This window comes from Callospermophilus lateralis, chromosome 11, assembly GCF_048772815.1.
Source record: "Callospermophilus lateralis isolate mCalLat2 chromosome 11, mCalLat2.hap1, whole genome shotgun sequence".
Taxonomy (NCBI): Eukaryota; Metazoa; Chordata; class Mammalia; order Rodentia; family Sciuridae; genus Callospermophilus; species Callospermophilus lateralis.
Genome location: NC_135315.1, coordinates 36,874,141 through 36,897,165, shown reverse-complemented (window position 1 = coordinate 36,897,165; position 23,025 = coordinate 36,874,141). Strand labels below are relative to the sequence as shown.

General features: G+C 36.4%; 1 protein-coding gene across 1 annotated transcript in view; it reads left to right on the top strand.

Moving 5' to 3' along the window:
- Taf15 (TATA-box binding protein associated factor 15) overlaps positions 1-22,817 on the top strand; it is a 33,008-nt gene extending 10,191 nt beyond the window's left edge. Inside the window, exons 3-16 of the mRNA XM_076871864.1 lie at positions 121-172; positions 262-346; positions 430-532; positions 2,602-2,795; positions 3,823-3,943; positions 10,671-10,705; positions 11,317-11,349; positions 12,553-12,662; positions 14,391-14,520; positions 19,720-19,812; positions 20,476-20,557; positions 20,677-20,765; positions 20,892-21,432; positions 22,688-22,817. Coding sequence (XP_076727979.1) covers positions 121-172; positions 262-346; positions 430-532; positions 2,602-2,795; positions 3,823-3,943; positions 10,671-10,705; positions 11,317-11,349; positions 12,553-12,662; positions 14,391-14,520; positions 19,720-19,812; positions 20,476-20,557; positions 20,677-20,765; positions 20,892-21,432; positions 22,688-22,727 — 1,708 coding nt within the window. The 3' untranslated portion in view covers positions 22,728-22,817. The remainder of the gene's footprint in view (positions 1-120; positions 173-261; positions 347-429; positions 533-2,601; positions 2,796-3,822; positions 3,944-10,670; positions 10,706-11,316; positions 11,350-12,552; positions 12,663-14,390; positions 14,521-19,719; positions 19,813-20,475; positions 20,558-20,676; positions 20,766-20,891; positions 21,433-22,687) is intronic.
- Positions 22,818-23,025: the final 208 nt, after the last annotated feature.

The window sequence follows — 23,025 nt, the reverse complement described above, 5'->3', positions numbered from 1 at the left end:
CAATTCTCAGAAAAGAAGCTTGTATTTGAGTAGAGTTGAAAATAAGGCAGGGCTTTTCATTTAAATTTTTAAATTTCTTAAAGCAAATTTCTTTTTAAGTATTACATTTTTCTTTTACAGTTACTCTTCCTATGGAAATCAAGGCAACCAAGGCTATGGACAAGCACCACAAGTAGGTTGAAAAGTAAATTGTCTTCTTTATGTTTGTTTTTTTTGTCTTAAGTAGGCAATGAAACTTGAGTAAATTTACCTAAATTTCAGAGCTATTCTGGCTATGGACAAACGACTGATTCTTCATATGGACAGAACTATGGTGGTTACTCCAGTTATGGACAGAGCCAATCAGGTTGGACTGGCTTGTTAAATTTGCTCTTTTAGAGATTCATAAATCGGAACCTTTACTAAGTAGTATGCCTGTCTAATCTTTAGGTTATTCACAGTCCTACGGTGGTTATGAGAATCAAAAGCCCAGCTCATATGGCCAGCAATCATATAATAACCAAGGACAACAAAACACAGAATCATCAGGAGGGTAAGAAAACAGTAATGAGATTGTTTTGGGCAGTGGAAATAAACAGCTTTCATTACCAAAATCCTAGCTTTAAATTTCTCAGTGCTTTTTTATTTCTACTTTATTTAATTATTTGTTAGTTTCTTTCTGAATAAAATCCAGGACTTCTCACATGCTGGGCAAGTTCTCCACCGCTACCGCCTCAATTTTATTTTTGAGCCATTTGAATGTCTAGCTTTTCAGGGACAAAAATATTAATTAGAAAAAGTGCTAAAACTTTATAACTGTATCAGATAATCTAGAATTTGTTTTGTTAACATACATAGGTGAAATTAGCCAATGAATTGTAGGTTTTATAAAGTTTTCAAAATTTTAGTTTTGAAGGGCTTGTGCTTATTTTTATTAATAGCAACTTTTATTGATTGTTATGTTTTCTGTAATGGTTTTTCATTCCCTAATGTGATTGATCCTCAGATACCACTCTGGGATGGTGTTAGTAGTTATTCTCATTTTGTGGAGGCACAGAAAAGTTTTAAGATGATTCAGCTTGTTAAGTTACATAGCTAAAAAATGAGGCAGAAACTGAGGTCTCCAGCCAGGTTTTTTTTTTGTATTTTTTTTTTTTTTGTCTTCAGTGAAAGAAGTTATTCTAAGTGAAATTCAGTTAAAGCTTTAGGGAAAGAATTGTATGTCAAATTGTCAGTCTTACAGATATGAGATATGAGAGTACTTTCAAAAGAAAAAAAGTGCAAATTTAGGGAATAAGTATTAAAGAGAATCTTTTATGAAGGGCAAAGGTTTAAAAGTATGACATAAATGCAGATTGAAGAGAAATGTTAGGTTTGGTTTGACAACCATTTTAAAGTAAAGGGCTAGGACTTGGATCACAGTTTAGTTGTGCTTTGGGTAGGGAGTTGAGGAATATAACTGCCTTTATTAGATTATTCTGATCTTCTGATGCAGAATAACATGTGACTGTATGAGACCTTTTTTGTTCTTTTTTTTTGTTTGTTTCTACCAAAGTTCAAATCCAATTAAGTGTTGGCTTTTAACATTCCCATGGTGAGAGCAGGTAATTAATAGTCATATTGTTCAGACTGTCCTTAGGATTTTTCCTTTTTGATGTAGGGTCCCATTGTGTTGACCCTTAAACTCCTAGGCTCAAGCAATCCTGATTCAGCTTCTCGAATAGCTAGGACTGCAGGTACTTTCTACTGCACTCAGCTTGAGTTTTCCTTTTTTTTTTTTTTAAAGAATTAGTTTTTATTTAAGGAGAGAGAGAGAGAGAGGGAGAGACAATTTCAGTGTTTTCGGCAGACACAACATCCTCGTTTGTATGTGGTGCTGGATCAAACCCAGGCCGCATGCATGCCAGGCAAGCGTGCTACCGTCTGAGCCACATTCACCAGCCTGAGTTTTCCTTTTGAATTGCCAAAAATATGAAACTGGTAGTTTTTTTTCTTTTTAAATTTATTTATTTTTATGTGGTGCTGAGGATCGAACCCAGTGCCTCACACATGCAGGGCAAGTGCTCTACGCTAAGCCACAACCCCAGCCCCAGTGGTAGTCTTTTCAGACAAAAATATGACATCACAAAGCAAGTTCCTGTAACTCATCAGACTTAAAATATGAATGTTGTTTTACTGTTTTATTAAGATGATATTGTCTTTCAGTGTCATTATTATAAAAGAACTCATCACCTGTGACATGTTTGTTAAAAGAGTCAGACATATTACCATACTTTGTAGCATCCTTTTTTAAATTTAAAGAGAAATAAAAACCATAGTTATTTTATTTTACTACAGTTTTCAAAGGTACACGTGGTTTTTCCTGTAATGTGGCAACTGTTTTTTGTTTGTTTTGTTTTTGGTGGTACCTCTTCAGTGATAGTAAAATTGTCTTTTTTGAAGGGCATTCTGTTTGTGATAAGGTGCCTTTGTAGTTAAAAGAGTCAAATAATATCCATGAGAAAATTGTAGTAGATATAGATGAGTTCTAGCTGACTAGACCTTTTATGTCAGTCTCAGTCAACTTGCAGCAGTAAGTATAATTCTTCTATAAAATTTCTCAAATCATTGATTTCTGTTTAGCCAAGGTGGAAGAGCGCCTTCGTATGACCAGTCAGACTATGGTCAACAAGATTCATATGACCAGCAGTCAGGTTATGATCAACAGCAAGGCTCATATAACGAGCAGTCAAATTACGATCAGCAACATGATTCCTATAATCAAAACCAGCAGTCATATCATTCCCAAAGGGAAAACTATAGCCACCACACACAAGGTAAGATATATTGACCTTCTTTTCTTTTTCCCTAAGAATTATTTGTATATTTGAGATTAGATTAAAGGATCTGTGCAGAATTTTTTTAGAGAGAGAGAGAGATTAATATTTATTTTTTAGTTTTCGGCGGACACAACATCTTTGTTTGTATGTGGTGCTGAGGATTGAACCCAGGCCGCACGCATGCAGGCGAGCGCGCTACTGCTTGAGCCACATCCCCAGCCCTCATGTGACTTTTTGATGGTTGATTATATAAGTTTTCTTTCTTATCTCGGTGAACTCTGATCATTGACAGTGTTGCTGCTGACAGTTCTTTTGGCGAAGGTGTTATACTTGATTTGGAGAAATTATTCTATATTAATCTTCTCTAACCTCATGTAAGAAGGACTAGTCATTATTTGCTCTTGTTCCATAGCTTTCTTTATATACCACTGATATTTAGGGTTCTTTCCACATCATGAAAATGAATGACTAAAGGGCAAATGTCCATCTTAATTAATTTCTGTACCTTATGGGCCTAGTCATGGCTTTATCCATAGTAAATGCTCAATGAACATTTGATGATTTTCCCTCCACTGTTGAGAATTGAATTCAGGGTCTTGTACATGGTAAGCAGGTGCTGTACCTCCCAACCCTGTTGAATAATTGAGAGTCTTGTTTATGCTTGATGTACATTTAAATATTTTTGAGTTAAAAAGTAGTAATTTCCAAGATTAGGAGTGTGCTGTTTATCTAAGTTATTAGAATTCTGTACCTAAGGTGGTATTTTAACTCAAGCCATTCCACATTAACATTTTGCTATCTGATTTTCTAGCAGAATGGAATTTGAACCAGGTACAATTCCCAAACACGTTTAATTTCAGATGGTTATATGATGATTTGCATTTCAGTTCTGTGTACATGTATCTTTTCCAAAGAACATTAATAATGTGTGTTTTGAAAAACTGTTTAAGATTGTTACATGAAAATTTTATCAGGAATGACAGTAGTTATTAATTTTACATGTGTTATATTTTCTCTCTTGTAGATGACCGTCGTGATGTGAGTAGGTATGGAGAAGATAATAGAGGATATGGCGGGTCACAGGGAGGAGGTAGAGGGCGTGGGGGATATGACAAGGATGGAAGAGGTCCTATGACAGGATCAAGGTAAGTATTTAGATACAGATGCCTATATTTCATTCTCTCTCTCTTTTTTGGTGTTTGTTGGTTTAACTCTGGTATCTAATTTAAAGATTTCAAGGGATTATGTTATAGAGAAGAGGGTAGAAAATAATTTGTTTTTGGTCTTAAGATCTCTCATAAATTACTTTAGAATAGGCTATGTTGGCAACTTTTTTATCTGGTGTATGTTTAAAACACCAGTAGAGAAAGTCATTTATTGAGGTTGTGGTTAAACCACTGGCCTAGTTTTTTTCTGCCAGATCTAGAATATAGACTTCTTTAAAAGATGACTCTGGGAATTGAAGTATTTAATATCTAAAAAATAAAAGGTAAGTTAATTCTAGTTTAGATGTCAGAGAGACTATTCCTTAATCTTGAATTCCCTTGAACAGGGAAAATACAAGGCAGTGTAGAAAGGTGGGATTGGCAAGTAGGAAAAGAGATTTAGTGTAATTATGTTGTCCCCTTCTTAAATAAATATTGAAATAATTAGTGAAATATCACATACCATTTTGTTTTTTATTTATACTAAGCTGTGGAAAAGGAATGACTTCTTAATTTTGCTTTTCTTTTCCCCATTACTAGTATCGTCAGGTTCTGGAGTTTACTTGTAACATGTTAAGAAAGCTGGTTTCAAAATTACTTTTAAATATATCTGTAAGGTTAGCACTTCAACCCTAAAAACAAATGAAAAAGTAGTTCACCTCTTTTCTCAGGTGAGACTTAAAATAGGGTTGCAAATTTGTTTATAAAATATACAGGCTTAAAGATCATTTATGTTCATTGGAAATTGAAATTGTCAGTGCCCGTTACTTAGTAGTGTATTAGTACTGACTCTCTTGCTCTAAAGGGGCTTTCAGTTCCCTGAGGTAACCTGAGAAACAAAACCAGTACATTCAGACTGCTATTTCTTCAAGTGAGCCAGGAATTTGTTTCATTGACTTGTATTTCTCTATTTTTAGAATACAGGGCTTTGATATTATAGAAAAAAACAAGTTCTAAACACATTTGAAAAATTTTGTGAGAGTTCACATTAAGTCTTTTGATTGGTAGTCAGTTTACAAGGTAAAACAAATACATTGTATACCTCTTCATTAGCAAAGAGAGCAGTCTGTCATCAGCATAAATGAACAACGTTAAGTGGCATAGTGTTAACTTTCTACCCGATAGCCTCCGTCCTACCTAAAACAAGACAATCGTCAGATAGATTTGATTTTCCAGGGTGATGTATTTTGGATAATTGACTACCTTGGAGTGCTGTACATTTCACAGTACATCATAGGTTAATTTTCTTCATAAAGAAATTATAATTGTGGGCTGGGGCTGTGGCTCAGCAGTAGCGCACTTGCCTGGCATGTGTGAGGCAATGGGTTTGGGTCTTGGCACCACAAATAAATAAATAAAGATCTATCAACAACTAAAAAAAAAAAAATTAGAAAAGAAAAAGAAGTTATAATTGTAACCTAATAGATTATCTGTTAAACTATGACAGTGTGACTGTGATGGTGGAATTCCACTCTTTAGAAGGAAGAGGGTAAGGAACAGGTAGAAGTGTTTAATATCTAAACATATTTATAAATATGTTTTCATCTGTGAGCAAGTACTCATAAACACAGTGTTGAAAGGACCTTTAATGAGTCTCCTGATAGGAATGAAGGAGTACCTGAACCAACCTAGGGGTCACATTTTTAATTAATGTAACCTCCTTGGCAATACATTTCAGTATAATTTGTGACCCAGATACCAGTTCATGGACCAAGTATTTTATTTTCAAACCTTTTGTTTACCCATAGAAACCCCTTCATACAAAATCTTGTGCAGAATTCCATTATATATATTTGGTCAAAATGATGCTGATCTGGTTTGGGAGTAAAGATTGGGAGAGGAAGGGGTCTGTAGTCTTGTCCCCCAACCCCAATAAATGAAATGTTCAAAAAAGCCTTATTTAGAAATCGTTATGGATGATGATTAAACTCTTTTGGGTTGGCAGATTATGTGAAAGGCTAGATAGTAAATGTTTTAGAATTTGTACACCGCATGGTTTTTATTGCAGCTCCTGAGCTCTGCCCTTGGAGCATCAAAGCAGCCATAAATAATGTATAAGTGCATCAACAGGGTTGTGTTCCAATACGACTTCATTTAGAATACTAAAATTAGAAATTCATATCTTGTTTAAGATGTGCTTTTTAGCTTATTTATTGGGGGAAAGCATTTTGAATTGAAGACTTTCTTATTCTTGGGTTTGCATTTAAATACAAAAAATACCCAGACATTTTTCATTAGTCTTCATCAACACTCCCATTTGTGTTTCATCTTTCTTAATAGTGTATTGAAAATTACTATCGTTTTAAGACTAACTGGCATTGGTTGTATTTATATTTAAAGAAGTAGGGGAATAGTGTATGGATGAGGGTTGAATATGTGATAAAAGGTGGGATACTTTTAGACTTAAATTCTATGATTACTTGGCTAGAGAAAGAACTCAGACTGAAAGTCATCAGCTTTCCAAACATGGAAGAGAGATGTGAGAAGATTTAAGGGATTCTAGAAAACCTAAACTTTATCTTTGAAAAAGCAAAAATAGTTGAATTTTTTATTGTCATCTATAATTAAGCATTGACATCTTAGTGGGCTAAAATCTAAGGCTATAAATTCTCCCTATGTTTTTAAAATTTTAACATTATGATTATTCCTTTGCAAATTGCAAGAAGTTCTTAAATAATGTTTTTCACTATTAGTATGTCATCAAGTTAAGTAACTATTTCAGGTTTTCATAAGTCAAGCCCCAAATTTTCCAAATTTTAAGTATCTTCTACTTAGAAGAATGATATTCTAAAATGTGTATATGTTGTAGTGACAGTGTAGAATAGTGCTGGCCAATACACATGTGGGCCACAAATGTAAGCTATATATGTAGTTTAAATTTTTCTAAAAGCCATATTAAAAAAGAAAACAGAAGCCTAGAGGTATAACTCTATTAGAATGCTTGCCTAGCATGTATTAGATTCTGGGTTCAATCCACAGCACTGCAAAAAAAAAAAAAAAGTAATTAAAAAGAAAGAAAGAAAGAAAAACCCATTGGAAGTAGGTTAAATTCTTTTAATAATAGATTTTACTTACTCCGGTACACTTGAAATATTTCATGTAATAAGTGTAAAAATTCTTAATGAGATTGTATAAATTCTTTTTTTCATCCTAGAACTTCAAATTCCATTTTATATTTTGTATGTTTAGAAAACATCTCAATTTAGAATAGCTACATATCAGGTGTTCAACAGTTGCAGGATAATATTCTGGATATTGGATTGGATAATGTTTTGGACTGTGCAGTTATAGAATGATAGCTTCTTGACTTCCTAAAATGTTGATGAATACTGAATCTGGAAAGCCCTTTTTTCCCATGCATAAATTGCATTGTAGGAAATAAAACATAAATACAGCTACTTTTGAGAGTCATGTTTAAATGACTCATTTACGTTTGGAATTAATGTTGGTCATTTCCTTACAATGTAAAAAACGGTATTCTGGATTTACTAGTATGTAAACTAAAGCACAACGTAGATTTTTTAATTTAAAAAAATTTTTAGCTAAGCCTTTTCTCTCTGGGTTTTGAATTTTCTAGGAATAAAGATTTCCTGCATTGTCCCTTGTCCTTTTACTTTTGGGCAGTTTTAGTCTTGAATAGATAAATGTAAGGTGTTTTTTTGTTTTGTTTTTTGTTTTTTTAATTGAAGGTTTGGATTAGATATTGTCAAAGAACCTTTTCTTCCTTGACAAGCACATGAAATTGAATCTGATGGCCTTTTCTTACTATGTAATGCTATGACAGTGAAAGAACTCTGAGTCTACCTAGGGTAAGGTGCTCATTTTGGTTTTGAAATTGGGAGAACCTTTTCCAGATGAGTCGAAGATATTGCAGCTAGTTTTCTTATTCAGGGGGTACTCAGGCAATAGAATCGAGTTTGCTTATGTCTCTGTTAAATATCTTTACTACTTCACCTTAAAATGTACTTCAAGAATTCTTTATGTGTACACATTTTCTGCTTTTTTTGGATTGAAACTAAATTTGTTGTGGCAACATCTTGACTCATTGCTGAAGTATTTTCATGTCTTTGCTGTGAGGCCTTAGTAGTATGTGGAAAAAGGACTTGTAATTTGACTATAGGTTTGAAAGAAAGATTCTTAACCACAGACATACCTTGTTTTCTTTTTCCCCCAGAGGCATAGACATATTTAGGAAAGAGAGATCCCTGTAGGGTAAAGCAAGGACTATGCATTCAAGGGGAAATTCGGACTATTTCCAGAGGAAGAGACAGCCTTTTCTGTTAGTATTTAATAGTGACTACCACTTGAGGTTTTTTTACTTTACTTAATATAATAAATTTCCTTATGAGGGAATATATATTATGTAATAGAACTAATTAATATAGAATTTATTAAGTTACTTGGGGATCTTATTAAAATGCAGATTCTGGCTGGCACAATGGGCATATATATGCCTATAATTCTAGAGATGTAGGAGGCTGAGGCAGGAGGATGCCAAGTTCAAGGCTAGCCTTGGCAACTTAAGTTGGTCTCTTGGTTTGAAGATTTGTTCTTTTTCCATGTGCTATGATATTACCATTTTCATAGTCTTTGTTTTGAAATCTTAGGCTGTTATATTTTCAAAGGAAATGCTCTGTAAGGACTACAAAATAGTATCATATGGAGGAATAGGGAATTAGAAACTTACTCAGATGTGGTTAATTTTGTTTTCCTTTCTTAACTGCTCAAGCGTGTCCTTTTTTAAGATTGTTCAAATTTATATTGTTGGTCAGAGTGGAAATGATAGGAACTAGGGTATTTAAATATGAAATTGCATATTTCTCTTTCATTGTGGCTGTTTAAAGTTGGTACTGTTTAAATGTCAGCAGAGTAATTAAGAGGTCCCTTTTCTAGCACTTGGTTGTAAACATATGATTTCTAGTTTTTCATTTTGAAAATCTCCATTATCCTGAGGACTTGAACCTCCTGACAGAAAGAAGAATGTGGGCTTAATATTTAACATTAATCTCAAAAACTCTTTTGGTTTCCTACATTTGTTCTTTCTTTTTTTTTTTAATGTTTTCATTTCTTAAAGAGTTAGCAATGATACACACACACACACATACACACACACAGAGTGATATATATGTATGTGGGGCATTTAGGAATGTAGAGAAGGAGCTGGGCATGGTGGTGAACACCTGTAATCCCGGTGACTCGGAGGCTGAGGCAGGAGGATTGCAAGTTTGAGACCATCCTCAGCAATTTAGCGATACCTTGTCTCAAAAATAAAACCTTAAAATGGGCTGGGGATGTTTCAGTGGTTAAGTGTTCTGGATTCAATTCTTGTTAAAAAGAAAAGAAAAAAGTATAGAAAAGGCTTGGGTACCATACTGAACAGTGGTTTTCAGAGACTCAGTACAGAACGGTGTATATGAATGGCCTGAGTTTAATATTATGTACATAGCCTTGAAATAGCCTTATTCTCTTGGTTAAAAAGCCTTCCTGGGAATCAAAAATCAAAAGCAACTTAAAATGCATAGTTTTTTTTTTTTTCTTTTGCAAAGGGAAATCTTTGTTATAAAGGGATAAATTGTTCTTATTTAGAATGGTTTTTCTCTGGATGGTTCAGAAAAGCCACCTAGAGGTAAGGGTAATCATTGAAGCAGAGGCTTTTTAAGCAGTGAGACATTAGTATATTGGTTTAGCTTCTTGAGCTGTAGTAGAATAAGATTATTACTAGTAGTAAATCAGATCACCATTTGAATGCTTTGCGTATTGTTTCTGTATCAGCACAGGAATCTCAAGGATTATGTCATTTAGTCAAGAGAAGCAAGCTTTTAAGAGTTTCTTGATTAGAGAAGAGTGTTTTAGATCTCTTACATAAAGCTACATGCACAAGAACCACTGATTTATCTGGCAGTGGAAATTTGCCAAATAAAGTTGTCCTATGGGCAGCTGTAATTTTTGGCTATGATGCATTCTGTCCGAAGTGTTTTGATATGGATTTGGTACAGAACATTTGTCAGCATGAACCTCAATAGCTGGGACATGAAGAGATATAGTATCTTATAGTGGATATGGATTAGGAGGGTAATTTTAAGTTATGCTTTTTTAAGTCCTTATTTTACCAGATTTCTGAATGATTTAAATTTTTAAGACAATTTTCATTCAGTTTTACTTTTGTGTGTATTTGTATATCACTTTTTTTTATTCATCTCATAAAACCCACAATTTGATATCACAGCAGAATCTAGTACTCAAGTTTTTACCTCTCTTCTACCAGAATCTTAACCTTGCTTCATGTTCATTTTTTTTTTTTTTAATTATTATTTACTTATTCTTCCTCATTTAGAAAATAGACCTTTGGAAAGTACACCCGCTCCTTCCAGCTTTAAGCTATGGTTTGAATAGTGACCTTTTGGCTTGGGGTTGGGAAGATTTAAAAATATGGGTATATAAGATATGTTGTATAACTTGAAAAGTCAGCTTGCGGAAATACATCCTTGGGAAAAAACACTTAGATGGAAGAAACATTTTGAAGTCTGTAATGGAATTTACTGGAAAGTTAGCAGTGCTACTGTTTTCCTAGGCTCTCTACTTGTGACAGTTAAGTGTAGATTGAGCCCAGGGCTCAGCACATTAGAGACTTAAGGAAGAAATCATTTCTTCAATTTTTCCTCTGCAGTGGTGGTGACCGCGGTGGCTTCAAAAATTTTGGTGGTAAGTGCTGAGTATCCCAAAATGTTTCAGTGGAAATGCTATATAAATCTAAAAGCCACCAATGTCCCGCAGACGCAGTCTAAGCCCTTTCTTACTCTGTTGAGGCTGGTGTGTGTTGTGTGCTTTTTTAAAAAAATTATATATGTATACACATATATATATATCAAAGTAAATATTAAAAAGTCAAAGCTGATTTCAGTAAGTCCAATGGGTTTCTATGCAGTGTATTTGCATGAGAGAGTCTGTGGTGACCAATGAATGAGAACTTCACTGGATTTTGACAATTTTTTTTTTTGTTTGTTTGTTAAGTAAAGGTAGCTGACATGGTGTTCTTAAATTATTAGGGTTTTTCAATCAGCCTTCATAATCAAAGCTTAACAAGTGAAACTAGCATAATGCCAAAGTGGCAGGTGTTTAAGGAAATGTTGACATTCATCTTGATTTAAACTTTTAGTAGAACTAATTTATTTAGTTACTTTGTAAATCTGTGATGGTTGACTTTGAAGGATTTTGAAAGTATTGACTTTTCATGACTTGGTTATTATTAATGTTTTGTTTTTTATTATTTCAAATGAGTTGCCTTAAATAGCTTTTCTTTTCTTTTCCCTTAGGTCACAGGGATTATGGACCGAGACCAGATGCTGGTAAGATTTATGGTAGTTTGTGATTTTGCAGTTAAGAAAATGTTAGTTTTCCACTTTTTGAAGGGAAAAGTGTATATTTGGAGGGATTAGTACAGAAAGAAGATTTAATTTGATAGTGTTGCCAGAACTGGGAAGCTTTATTTTTAAAGGTTAGAAAGAAAAATTCAGGGGATTGATGGAAAAGTTTCCTGGGAAATTGCTATGTTTGTACTTTCCTATGCTCTACTTTTTTTCTTTGAGGAAATATTTGAATTTTTATTGCTATAAGCATTAATTATGTAATTATTGCAAATTAGAGTTCATAAAGGATTGGTATTGTTGGGAAATTAAAGATAGAAAAACTGTTTTAAAAAATCCTATGTTGGATTTCTTACTGGGCCTAAGAAACCTGAGGTCATACATGAGAGAATTGTCATATTATAAGGAGAGGTCACTAATTTTAAATGGCTTTTTATTTTTAAATGCATTTCAAGACAACAGATTTTACTCATGGAACCTTTTGAAAGTTATGATTTAGAGGTTAAAAATCTACTTAATCCAAAAATTTTTAATATATATTGAAATCAGAACTTTTGTTTTTATTAAGATGCCAAAGTATTCTATATGGATGGCAATTTCTGAATTATCCCTTGATGGACTGAATTTTTGTACATCTTTCTTACTTTGTTGTACTAATCCAAAAGTGTGCGTGTAAGGTAAGGTGTGTGTACAAGGTGCCTCTACCCTCTGATGTATACAAGGCTTATTGCAGTGAAGGGGAAACCAGCAATTCTGCTTGTCTTGGAAGTCCAAAATATCAGATTTGGGGGAATTTTGTATTAGTGAGCCTTAAAAGAATTGATTTGTCATAAAGAATTAAAGTATTTCAGAGAAAGGAATGTTAATTTCAAAATAACTCTTTATCTCTTCATGAGCTTTAGTCCTATATCTGAATCTAAGGAGTGAGATTTTTTAGGATCTCCCTTAATTGGTCTATAAGTATCTCATAGAGTGTTGTCATGATGGACTTTACTTGAAGTTTGGATATAAGAATTGATCTACCATATAATTGTTGCATGTTTATGTAAGATTCTTACATTGTTCCTTTCATTTTGGTCATAGAAACAGTTGAACATCAAACAATAAATTATTGTTCTTGATTACTGAACAGGATGTAATAACACCAAGGAATATGTAAAATTAATGATAATCTTTTCCCCCTAGATTCAGAATCTGATAATTCAGATAACAACACAATCTTTGTGCAAGGACTTGGGGAGGGTGTGTCTACTGATCAAGTGGGAGAGTTCTTTAAGCAAATAGGTATCATCAAGGTGAGTAAAAAGTATGGCTTATGTTGAAAATGTCATACTTACTATTATATCTTGGTTAATATATATAAATTATATAGTAAGCCTGTATACTTCAATAAGGTTTATCTCTTAAAATCTTCTATTGGACATGCTCACTCATGTCTAAAGGCCTTTGATAAAGTTATGAAGATTTTATTCCTTACTTGTGTCTATCTTTATATAGCCTATCTGTGCTCTGGCTGTTGGGCTTTTTTGGGGCAGAGGGTACCAGGGATTGAACTCAGGGGGCACTTGGCCACTGAGGCACATCCCCAGCCCTATTTTGTATTTTATTTAGTGACAAGGTCTCACTAAGTTGCTTACCACCTTGCTTTTGCTGAGGCTGGCTTTGAATTTGTGATCCTCTTGCCTCAGCCTCCTGAACCACTGGGCTTACAGGCATGCGTCACCACACCAAGCACTTGTGCTTTAGCTTTAATCCTAGAACTCTAAAAATAGTTTCTGCCTAACTTCTCAGTGAGAAGCACAGGGGATTGTGAAGACTTTTTTTTTTTTTTTTGGTAGATGTAGGTGAACAGAATGTCTTTATTTATTTTTATGTGGTTCTAAGGATTGAACCCAGTGCCTCACACATGGGAGGCAAGTACTCTGCCACTGAGCTACAGCCCCAGCCCAGTGAAAACATTTTTATAGATTCTGAAATGCCAGTATATGCAAACTCAAGTTGTTATTTTTTTTTAAGAATGAAGAGGTTTTAAAAATATTTATTTTTTAGTTGTAGGTGGACATAGTATCTTTATTTCATTTTTATGTGGTGCTGAGGTTTGAACCCAGTACCTCACATGTGCTAGGCAAACACTTTACCACTGAGCCATAACCTCAGCCCTTCAAGTTGTTATTAACAACTCTTTGGTATTTAATGTCTGTACTGCATATTATCCCAATATATAATATGTTACTTTGTAATTATTTATTGTTTATTTAATTAAGTGTCTTGTCTATTCTTTCATGCAAGTTTTGTCTCTTTAACTAGAAAGCCTTTAGAACAGTGTTAAATAAATATTAGCACTTGCTTGAAATTAGTTTGCATTTGTTTGAAATCAAATTGTAGTTGTCCTTGCTTGTTTCGGTGTCTGGAATTACTCCTTTGTCCTTGGGGAGTTAACAATATTTTAAGAAATTATTTACACATGAAATATTTAAGAGGTTCACACAGTTTTGACAAAGTAAAACTTCTTGTCTTCTACTCCCATTCCAGCCAAATCCCATTATATTCCTTGGTGGTAGCCTATTGATTTGTTTGGTAAACATTCTTCCTGACTTATAAATATATTACAAGGTGTATTGTTTGCAATGAAGCATTATCTACATTTAATTTTTGTGGGTTTAAGTAAATTATACATAGATAAACAGTATACTGTAACTGTGTGTGTGTGTATGTGTGTGTGAGAGAGAGAGAGAGATTGTGTGTATGTATGGTATTGGGGGTTGAGCCCAGGGTCTCAGTAAGCAAGCGCTTTACTACTAAGTGACATCCCCAGCCTTTATAACATTATTATTACTTGGTTTTCACTTAATGTAACTTGGATAGTTTTCTTGTCCAAATGTAACTTCATTTTTATATTAGATGTATAGTACTTTGTAGTATGGATGTATGGGGATTCATTTTAAAAATTAAATCTTTGAATATGTAAACAGTACTTGATCAATTATTCTTGAAATGCTGACACCAGCTTATTTTTCCCTCAGACAAACAAGAAAACTGGAAAGCCAATGATAAATCTTTACACAGACAAAGACACAGGAAAACCAAAAGGGGAGGCAACAGTGTCCTTTGATGATCCTCCTTCAGCTAAGGCAGCTATTGACTGGTTTGATGGTATGCCTCATTCATATAGTTATGTGTATGTTTTTTAGTCTGAAAGTCCAAATATGTACTGGGAGAAAGTGGTTATATTCCTTCTTTTTAGAGATATTAAGCATTTAGGCCAGCCATGTTAAATTGGTACATGCCTGTGATCCCAGCCACTGGGAAGGTTGAGATAGGAGGATCTTGAGTTCAAGGCCAGCCTGGGCACCTTAGTGAGACTGCCTCAAAGTAAATAGGGCTGCCCGATATGGTGGTGCACTCACATAAACCCAGTAACTTAGGAGGCTGAGATAAGGAAGATGGGAAGTCCAAGGCCAGCTTTTGCAACTTAGTGAGACCCTGTCTCAAAATAAAAAGTGAAAATAAATGGGGATGTACCTCAGTGGTAAAGTAACTCTGGGTTCAATCCCCAATACTGGAAGAAGCCAGAGTGTGTATATAACTTTAGGATTGAGATGAGCTTTATCTCTGTCTGTAGTTTTTATTTCTACTATCATGCCTTACACATGAAGCCTAATCCTAATCCTATAAGTATAGAGAGTTGGCCTGGTTGATGCTGTAGTCTTTTAAAATTCAGGTTGGTTCTCTTCAAATATGAAATTAATACATACTTTGAAGAAATAATAAGACTTTTCCCTCACTGAAGAGAAGAAAACCAGAGAAGATGAGTAAAATATCCATAATCTCCATACAGAGATAGTACTGATAATATGAATTTTCTTTCCAGTCTTTTAACATAAAAAAGAAGTTTATCATGATATTCCACATGATTTTGTTTTATACTTTTTCTGTACCCTGCCGCAGTCTGGCTGGGCACAATTCAGTAGCCACTTGTCAAAAGAAACGAACTTTATTTTTAGAACACATACATCACACCACACCACACAGCTCCTCAGGAAAAACCCTCAGAGCCCAACTGCCACCACTGGCTTCCCACAAGCCTCTCAACCTCCCCCACTCCTCCTGTTCTTGAAGCTGATTGGCTGGGTCGTGTGGGCGGAGCCAAAAAGTCCCCCAATGTGCAGCTCCATGGTCTGAAAGGGCGGGGAAACAGCCCAATGAGAGGAGCCAATCAGTTGGCAGCTAGAAGTTTGCTGGGGCCGCTGTGAGCCAATCATCAGCTGGCAGCTGGAAGTTTGCTGGGGCCCCTTCACCTGTGGCTCTGAACATCTCCCCCTCTCTGTTTAAACAACAAGCATGTGGCTTAGGGACCCAGCCTGCCTTAGGTTGTCCAATAGTACATATGGTCCTTACCCATCATCTGATGAGCTGACCTCAAGGCATTAGCCTCCCGTCTTAGGTTGGTACCATTGCAATTGGATCTTACCCATCATTGACTACCGGTCCAACATACAGCCACACCTGTGGATAGGTCTTTGTACCAGCAGGGGTGGGGTGGGGGGTGAGGTTCTTTGCCCCACCTCTGTTGGCCCCCAAATTTTAGCTGAACGACCATGTCAAGCAGAAGGGAGGAAGATACACCAAGCCAACTGACGGCTCCTTTTGAAAAAATTGTATCACTGATGACACCATCAGCAAAAATAACCCAACACTACCACAAGTCGCTGCACCAACAGATAGTTCACAATGCATACAAGTGAGTTCACAATGCATACAAGTGATACATAGTCCAGGCAATTTCTGCAAGCAGTTCAGTGATGGCTATTGCAGAAGCTGTAGATTGGTTTTATCTTTGTCTTCACCGGCACTGGGATGAAGATAGGAATTCTGGCAATAATGGCTAAAGAAAAAAATTATGTAACATTCCAGAAGGCACTAAAAGAAAACAATTTTCTGAACAGTTTACATTATTTTGAACAGAATTATTAAATATAATGAAAAGGAAAGGTGAAAGTAAACAAATAGATCTGTTAACCTCCTTTTTTGTTCACATATTAAAACAATCCTCAACAGCTGTTTACCCAATTTAAATTAAACCATTTAAATCACGTGAATTAAAAAATAATATTTGGATCCATTTTTTCATGAGCGCTCATTATATATGATATATGAACATATGTACATACAAACATACAACATAAAACACAAGTGTGCACACATAATATAATACGTACATCACATAACATAATAGTAAAGGCCTTATAGCTTTTTACAGGTGAAATCTCCATTGCAATGTTTAAAAACTCTATAGTCAGAAAATAGAACTGATCAGCAAAACATTAACCTAGGTCTGTGTGAGCTCAAAAAACAAAATAGAGGGGCTGGGGATGTGGCTCAAGCGGTAGCGCGCTCGCCTGGCATGCGTGCGGCCCAGGTTCGATCCTCAGCACCACATACCAACAAAGATGTTGTGTCTGCCGAGAACTAAAAATAAATAAATAAATAAATATTTAAAAAAAAATAGAACTTCATGATGTGCGAAAGGGTAATAATAAAACAGATATTGAAAAAAGCATCCTGGTTCTGTCGCAGATGTAAGGAGTTTTGGATATCAGCTGTTATGGTTTTGAGCCAAATCATCTTCTTTTTGGTCTGTAGAAATCACTTTAGTTAATCTTTCTGGAATCCAAATTGGCTGCTGTTCTCCCTGTGGAAACACATAAACAGACCCCAACTCCAGACAATCACTGGGTCAGGACCTTAGTTAATCTCTCTGGAATCCAAATCGGCTGCTGTTCTCCCTGTGGAAACACAAAAACAGACCCCCGACTCCAGACAATTACTGGGTCAGGACCTTTCCATTGTCCTGTTAGAATATCCTTCCAAAGTACCTTGGGCTTATGTACATTTTTTGGACACATATGCCTTTCCGCAGCACTAAGCCCTGATGAATCCAAATTTTAAAAGTTTAGAGTTAAAAGGGTTATTTTAAGTTTATCTTTGAGGAATACATACCCCTTCCCAATTCCTTCTTTTTGCTTTAATAAGTACATTTTAATAGTTTGATGAGCTCTTTCAACTATGCGCCTTGTCCCTGTGGATTGTATGGGATTCCTGTTATATGAGTAATTCCAAATGATGAGCAAAAATGTTTAAAAGAGGTAGAAGTATAACCAGGGGCATTATCTGTTTTTAGCTGTTTTGGAACGCCCACAGTGGCAAAATTTTGTAGGAATGGGCTATAACATCTTTAGTTTTTTCTCCGGCATGAAGGGAGCCCATCAAAAATCCATAAGAAGTATCAAGTGTAACATGCAAATATTTTAATTTTCTAAATTCTGGCAAGTGTGTGACGTCCATCTGCCAAATATGCTGATAACGCCAAGGTCGCGGGTTCGTTCCCCGTACGGGCCACCAAATGCCGCAGTCTGGCTGGGCACAATTCAGGAGCCACTTGTCAAAAGAAACGAACTTTATTTTTAGAACACACACACCACACCACACAGCTCCTTAGGAAAAACCCTCAGAGCCCAACTGCCACCACTGGCTTCCCACAAGCCTCTCAACCTCTCCCACTCCTGTTCTTGAGGCCAACTGGCTGGGCCGCGTGGGCGGAGCCAAAAAAAGTCCCCCAATGAGCAGCTCCGTGATCTGAAAGGGCGGGGAAACAGCCCAGTGAGCATCACCGCAGAGGAGCCAATCAGTTGGCAGCTAGAAGTTTGCTGGGGCTACTGTGAGCCAGTCATCAGCTGGCAGCTGGAAGTTTACTGGGGCCCCTTCGGCTGTGGCTCTCAACAGTACCCTATCTTAATAAAAACTAACATTTACTGCATATTTATAAGATGGGCACTTTTTTTTTTTTGGTCCTGAGGATTGAATCCCAGGCCTTGCTCATGATAGGCAAGTGCTCTACTACTTACGTAGACTCCCAGAGCTAGACACAATTCTAAGAGCTTTATATGCATTAACTCAGTTTAATCTTTATAGTAACCTAATGAGACATACACCCTACTCCCATTTCACAGATGATGAAATTAAGGCACAGAGAAATTGAGTAATTTCTAAGGTCACAGAGTTAATGACAACATCAGGATTCAAACTTAAACAGGTTGACTTCACTGTCTCCAAAGTACTTAAGCATACTAGATTGACAGGTACTTGATGCCCTTTCTACTTATGAGATTTCTGTACTTGTATCTTCCAGAACCCAGTTGTATTTCTTTACTTCTTCCTGTCTGTCTCTATTTTATTTTTTTAAACCAAGTCTTTGAGCCCATGGGCACTTAACCACTGAGCCTCATCCCTATCCCTTTTTTGTATTTTATTTAGAGACAGGATCTTGCTGAGTTGCTTTGGGCCTTGCTAAATTGCTGAGGCTGGCTTTGAATTCATGATCCTCCTGCCTCACCCTCCCAAGCCGCTGGGATTACAGGTGTGCACCACTGTGCCCAGCTAAACCAAGTCATCTTATGGCTTTTAGAAGACTGATATATGATTTGCTGCTTATGTCAAAGTACTTGTCATAACACCTGACTTCATGGGAAGTTGCCAGCTATAAAAACTACAGCTTTGGTCAGGAAACCACAGCCTCTAGATTTATAACCATTTTATGAAACATTGAGTACTTTTCTGGTTCTCTTGTTTAATGTAAAGTAAAAAGATAATTCTTATCCCTAAGACACCAGAGCATCAGAATATGTATATATATATATATGTATGTATATAAGTAATTGCACGTATACATGTGCAAATGGTGGAAGACAATTTCAAACTGTACTAAATGCATTTGGTGAAAAATTAGTTTCTTGACTTTGGCAGCTTCCTCTCCCATGATCTGATTCCTACCTCCCTGCCAAAAAAGGGTAAACACAGTGGGCAGTGCATATATGTGAATATGTGGGTTCATGTGCACGTGTATTCACTCCCTTCATGAAACAAATTGTGGCATAGTTCACATACTGTTCTATGGTTGGTTCTTCGTGTAAAAATAACAAGAAGTGACTGTCTCACATCAGCTCTGTTCATTAGATTTTGTCATGCCTTAGCAGTTACTTTGACTTTTTGGAACTCTACCATGTTTAAAATTTCTGTGAGGGCATGTCAGTTATTCCTCTGAAATTAAAAATTCCTAAAATAGTTTTATTTTTTATTTACTTATTTTTAAAATTGTTTTTAGTTGTAGATGGACATAATACTTTTATTTTATTTATTTAATTTTCATGTGGTGCTGAGGATTGAACCCAGTGTCTCACATGTGCTAGGCAAGCACTCTACCACTGAGCCACAACCCTAGCCTATAGTTTTACGTTTTTGTTCAGAGGTGGAGGTGTGGATTAGTGTTTCTTCAAAACCATTCTTTTTTCATAGGAAAGGAATTCCATGGCAACATCATTAAAGTGTCTTTTGCCACCAGAAGACCTGAATTTATGAGAGGAGGTGGAAGTGGAGGTGGGCGGCGAGGTAAGATATTTGATGCTCATAGGTCTGGATAGTATATACAGGGTTTGAATTTGAGTCCATGTTCTGTCCCTGCTTGCATGAACTTGCTGCTATTCCTTTCTCTCCCTAGGTCTTTTTCCTTTTATCTTAAAATAAGGTTGGATACTGAATAGGGTATTAGGTAAATAAAGTATCATAATAGCTAAGAAAGTAGTGGAGAAGGTTGTAGAAATTCCTGTGCAAAGTTGCATAGAAATTTGTTTTTCACCTGGAAATCATAAACAATTGTTTAAATGACATCTACATAGGTAATTTATCTGAGTTTTTATGCTCCCTGACATGGCTTCTTTATTTGGTCCATTTCCTTTAATTTGGCATTTTCTCACTTAGTGTTTATCACTGAGATTCTCTAACCAAGTACAATATCATAGGAAGTGGACATTGAGGTTTTTTTTGTATGTGTGCATTATTTATACTATGATTTGTGCCTGGGGTCTGTTATATTTTCTGCATTTCTAATTAAGGCCTCAAATCAGAGATTTATAAAACCCTACTGTAAGGGTTGATTTTTGAGGGTAACTGCTCAGGAAATAATGGACACTTACTTATTTTTTCTGGTGCTTTTCCTCTGTGTTGTTAATGTCTGCTACTGACTTTTCTCCTGTATCTACCTATTTTCCCCAGGCCGAGGTGGATATAGAGGCCGTGGAGGCTTTCAGGGAAGAGGTGGTGACCCCAAAAATGGAGATTGGGTTTGTCCTAATCCGTAAGTATTTCATTTACTTTGGTGGGATTAGTGATTGAGTTTGGGGTTGGAGGATGCAAGAAACAGTTCTGAGTCTATCGGAAACTATCTAGGAGCATTTTATTTTCTTCATTTCTCAGGTCATGTGGAAATATGAACTTTGCTCGAAGGAATTCTTGTAATCAGTGCAATGAGCCCAGACCAGAGGATTCTCGTCCCTCAGGAGGAGGTATGTTTGTTTGTCCTTTGCATCAGCCCTTTAATAGCTCCTACCTGGTGCTTGTCTTCTGGCTATCATCTAGGGAAGCTCTGCATTATTCTTCTGCCCTCATTGGTACACATTTTTGCCTTACAGATTTCCGGGGGAGAGGCTACGGTGGAGAGAGAGGCTACAGAGGTCGTGGGGGCAGAGGTGGAGACCGAGGCGGCTATGGTGGAGACAGAAGTGGGGGTGGCTATGGTGGAGACAGAAGTGGTGGCAGTGGATATGGTGGAGATAGAAGTGGGGGTGGCTATGGTGGAGACAGAAGTGGGGGTGGTTATGGTGGGGACAGAGGAGGTGGCTACGGTGGAGACCGAGGAGGTGGCTACGGTGGAGATCGAGGAGGAGGCTACGGTGGAGACCGAGGAGGCTACGGTGGAGACCGAGGTGGCTACGGAGGAGACCGAGGTGGCTACGGAGGAGACCGAGGTGGCTACGGAGGAGACCGAAGTCGGGGGGGCTATGGAGGAGAACGTGGTGGTGGTGGTGGAGGCTATGGTGGAGACCGAAGTGGAGGCTACGGAGGAGACAGGAGTGGTGGGGGCTATGGAGGAGACCGAGGAGGGGGATATGGAGGAGACCGAGGTGGCTATGGAGGAGACCGAGGTGGCTATGGAGGCAAAATGGGAGGAAGGTGAGTTTTAGAATGTACTTGTGAAACTTTTACTTCATTGCTCCTAGATTTTAGGATTTGAGCCCATTTTGTCGCATTTTTTTTATTTATCTAACTTTTGGAAATTTTTACATTGGTAGCTCTCTCAGAATGGAGAAGATCCATTTAGTTCCTGCTTCAGCAATTTCTAAAATTGGTTTTCAAAATTCTTACTCATAAACTTTTATATTTGTGTGTGCACATAAATGTATGTTATTTTTTCTCATTGCTAAAGATAATTGAGATTGAGAGATAACTTAAACTGTTTATCAATCAAGGGTTCTTAGTCTAAGTGAGGGGAAAAGCACATCTTTCATAGGTTCTTTTCCAGTCATGTGGAGTACCCCACAATTATTTCTTCACAGATTCTGGTACCTGTTCCAGATGAAAACCACTGATAGTGGGGGAGTGTTGTGCATATAAATGGTGTGGAGTCAGAAAAAAAATCAAAGAGCCAATGATGTAAAATAATGTCAGTTATTGTACTAAGGATTTATATGCCAAAGACAGTATAGGGTAGTGAGAGTAAGAATAGTATTTGGAGAAGAGCATGGTGTTGGGAGACAGATCCTCTTGAGTTCTGTTTCCAGCACTTACTATCTGTGTGACCTTAGGCAAGTTATTGGACCGTTTGGAGCATCAGTAGTCTCATCTCTACAGTGAGCTAATAATGCTCCTTTGTGTAGTGTATTAGATTATAACAGCTGCTGGTCCATTAGAAAGTACCTACAAATGTTGGCTCTTAGTAATTACTAATAGCCTAATTATCACCTGTTAAATACTGTGAAGTGTCTTATTACTTCAGTTATAGCCTTTTGTTAATTTCCTGAGATAGATGTACCCCCCCATTTTATAGTCAGAGACATATAGTAACTTTTCCAAGGTAATGTAATAAAATTCTTTTCCAGAATTTACACATGAACATGTTTGCTTATTCCACTATGCCACTTCTGTTTGGAGACTGGAACCAGCACAGTCTTTGATTTGAAATATTAAAATGGTTTGGAGTCTTTATTCTTGGTGGAAAACAGTTAAAGAGAGTGATAACAGAGCTTTTAGGAACTTTCTGACTCAAAGCTGATAAATTAGACATTCATTAAGTATCTTCTATTAGTATAGAAATAGGTATGTTGTCATCACTACAAAAATTGTCTAGGCAATGCCAATCACTAATAGTATGCTGAAGAATTATCTTGGTAGAAAATTAGAATTTAGTGTCTCTATTTTTCATTCCTAGAAACGACTACAGAAATGATCAGCGCAACCGACCGTACTGAGGACTGTTTTGAATGTTTCTTTGTCTCTGACATGATTCATAATGAAATTGCCAGAGTTTTGCCTGCTGCTTTCCTCGTGGCCTCTTGGGTAGTGAAATTAAGTGACATTTGGATTTTTATTTGGGTGGGAGGGCTGGGGCAGTTTTTCTTTTAGAAATGTCCATTGAAAATTCCTTTTTTAGTTTTCCATTCTTCTTCTTCCCAACCCTTGAAGCTAAGTGCATTGTAAAATATTGCCAAAATGGAAAGTGTTTTGTAATACTGCAATAAAGGCTGCTTGTTTTTGTGGACTTTTGTA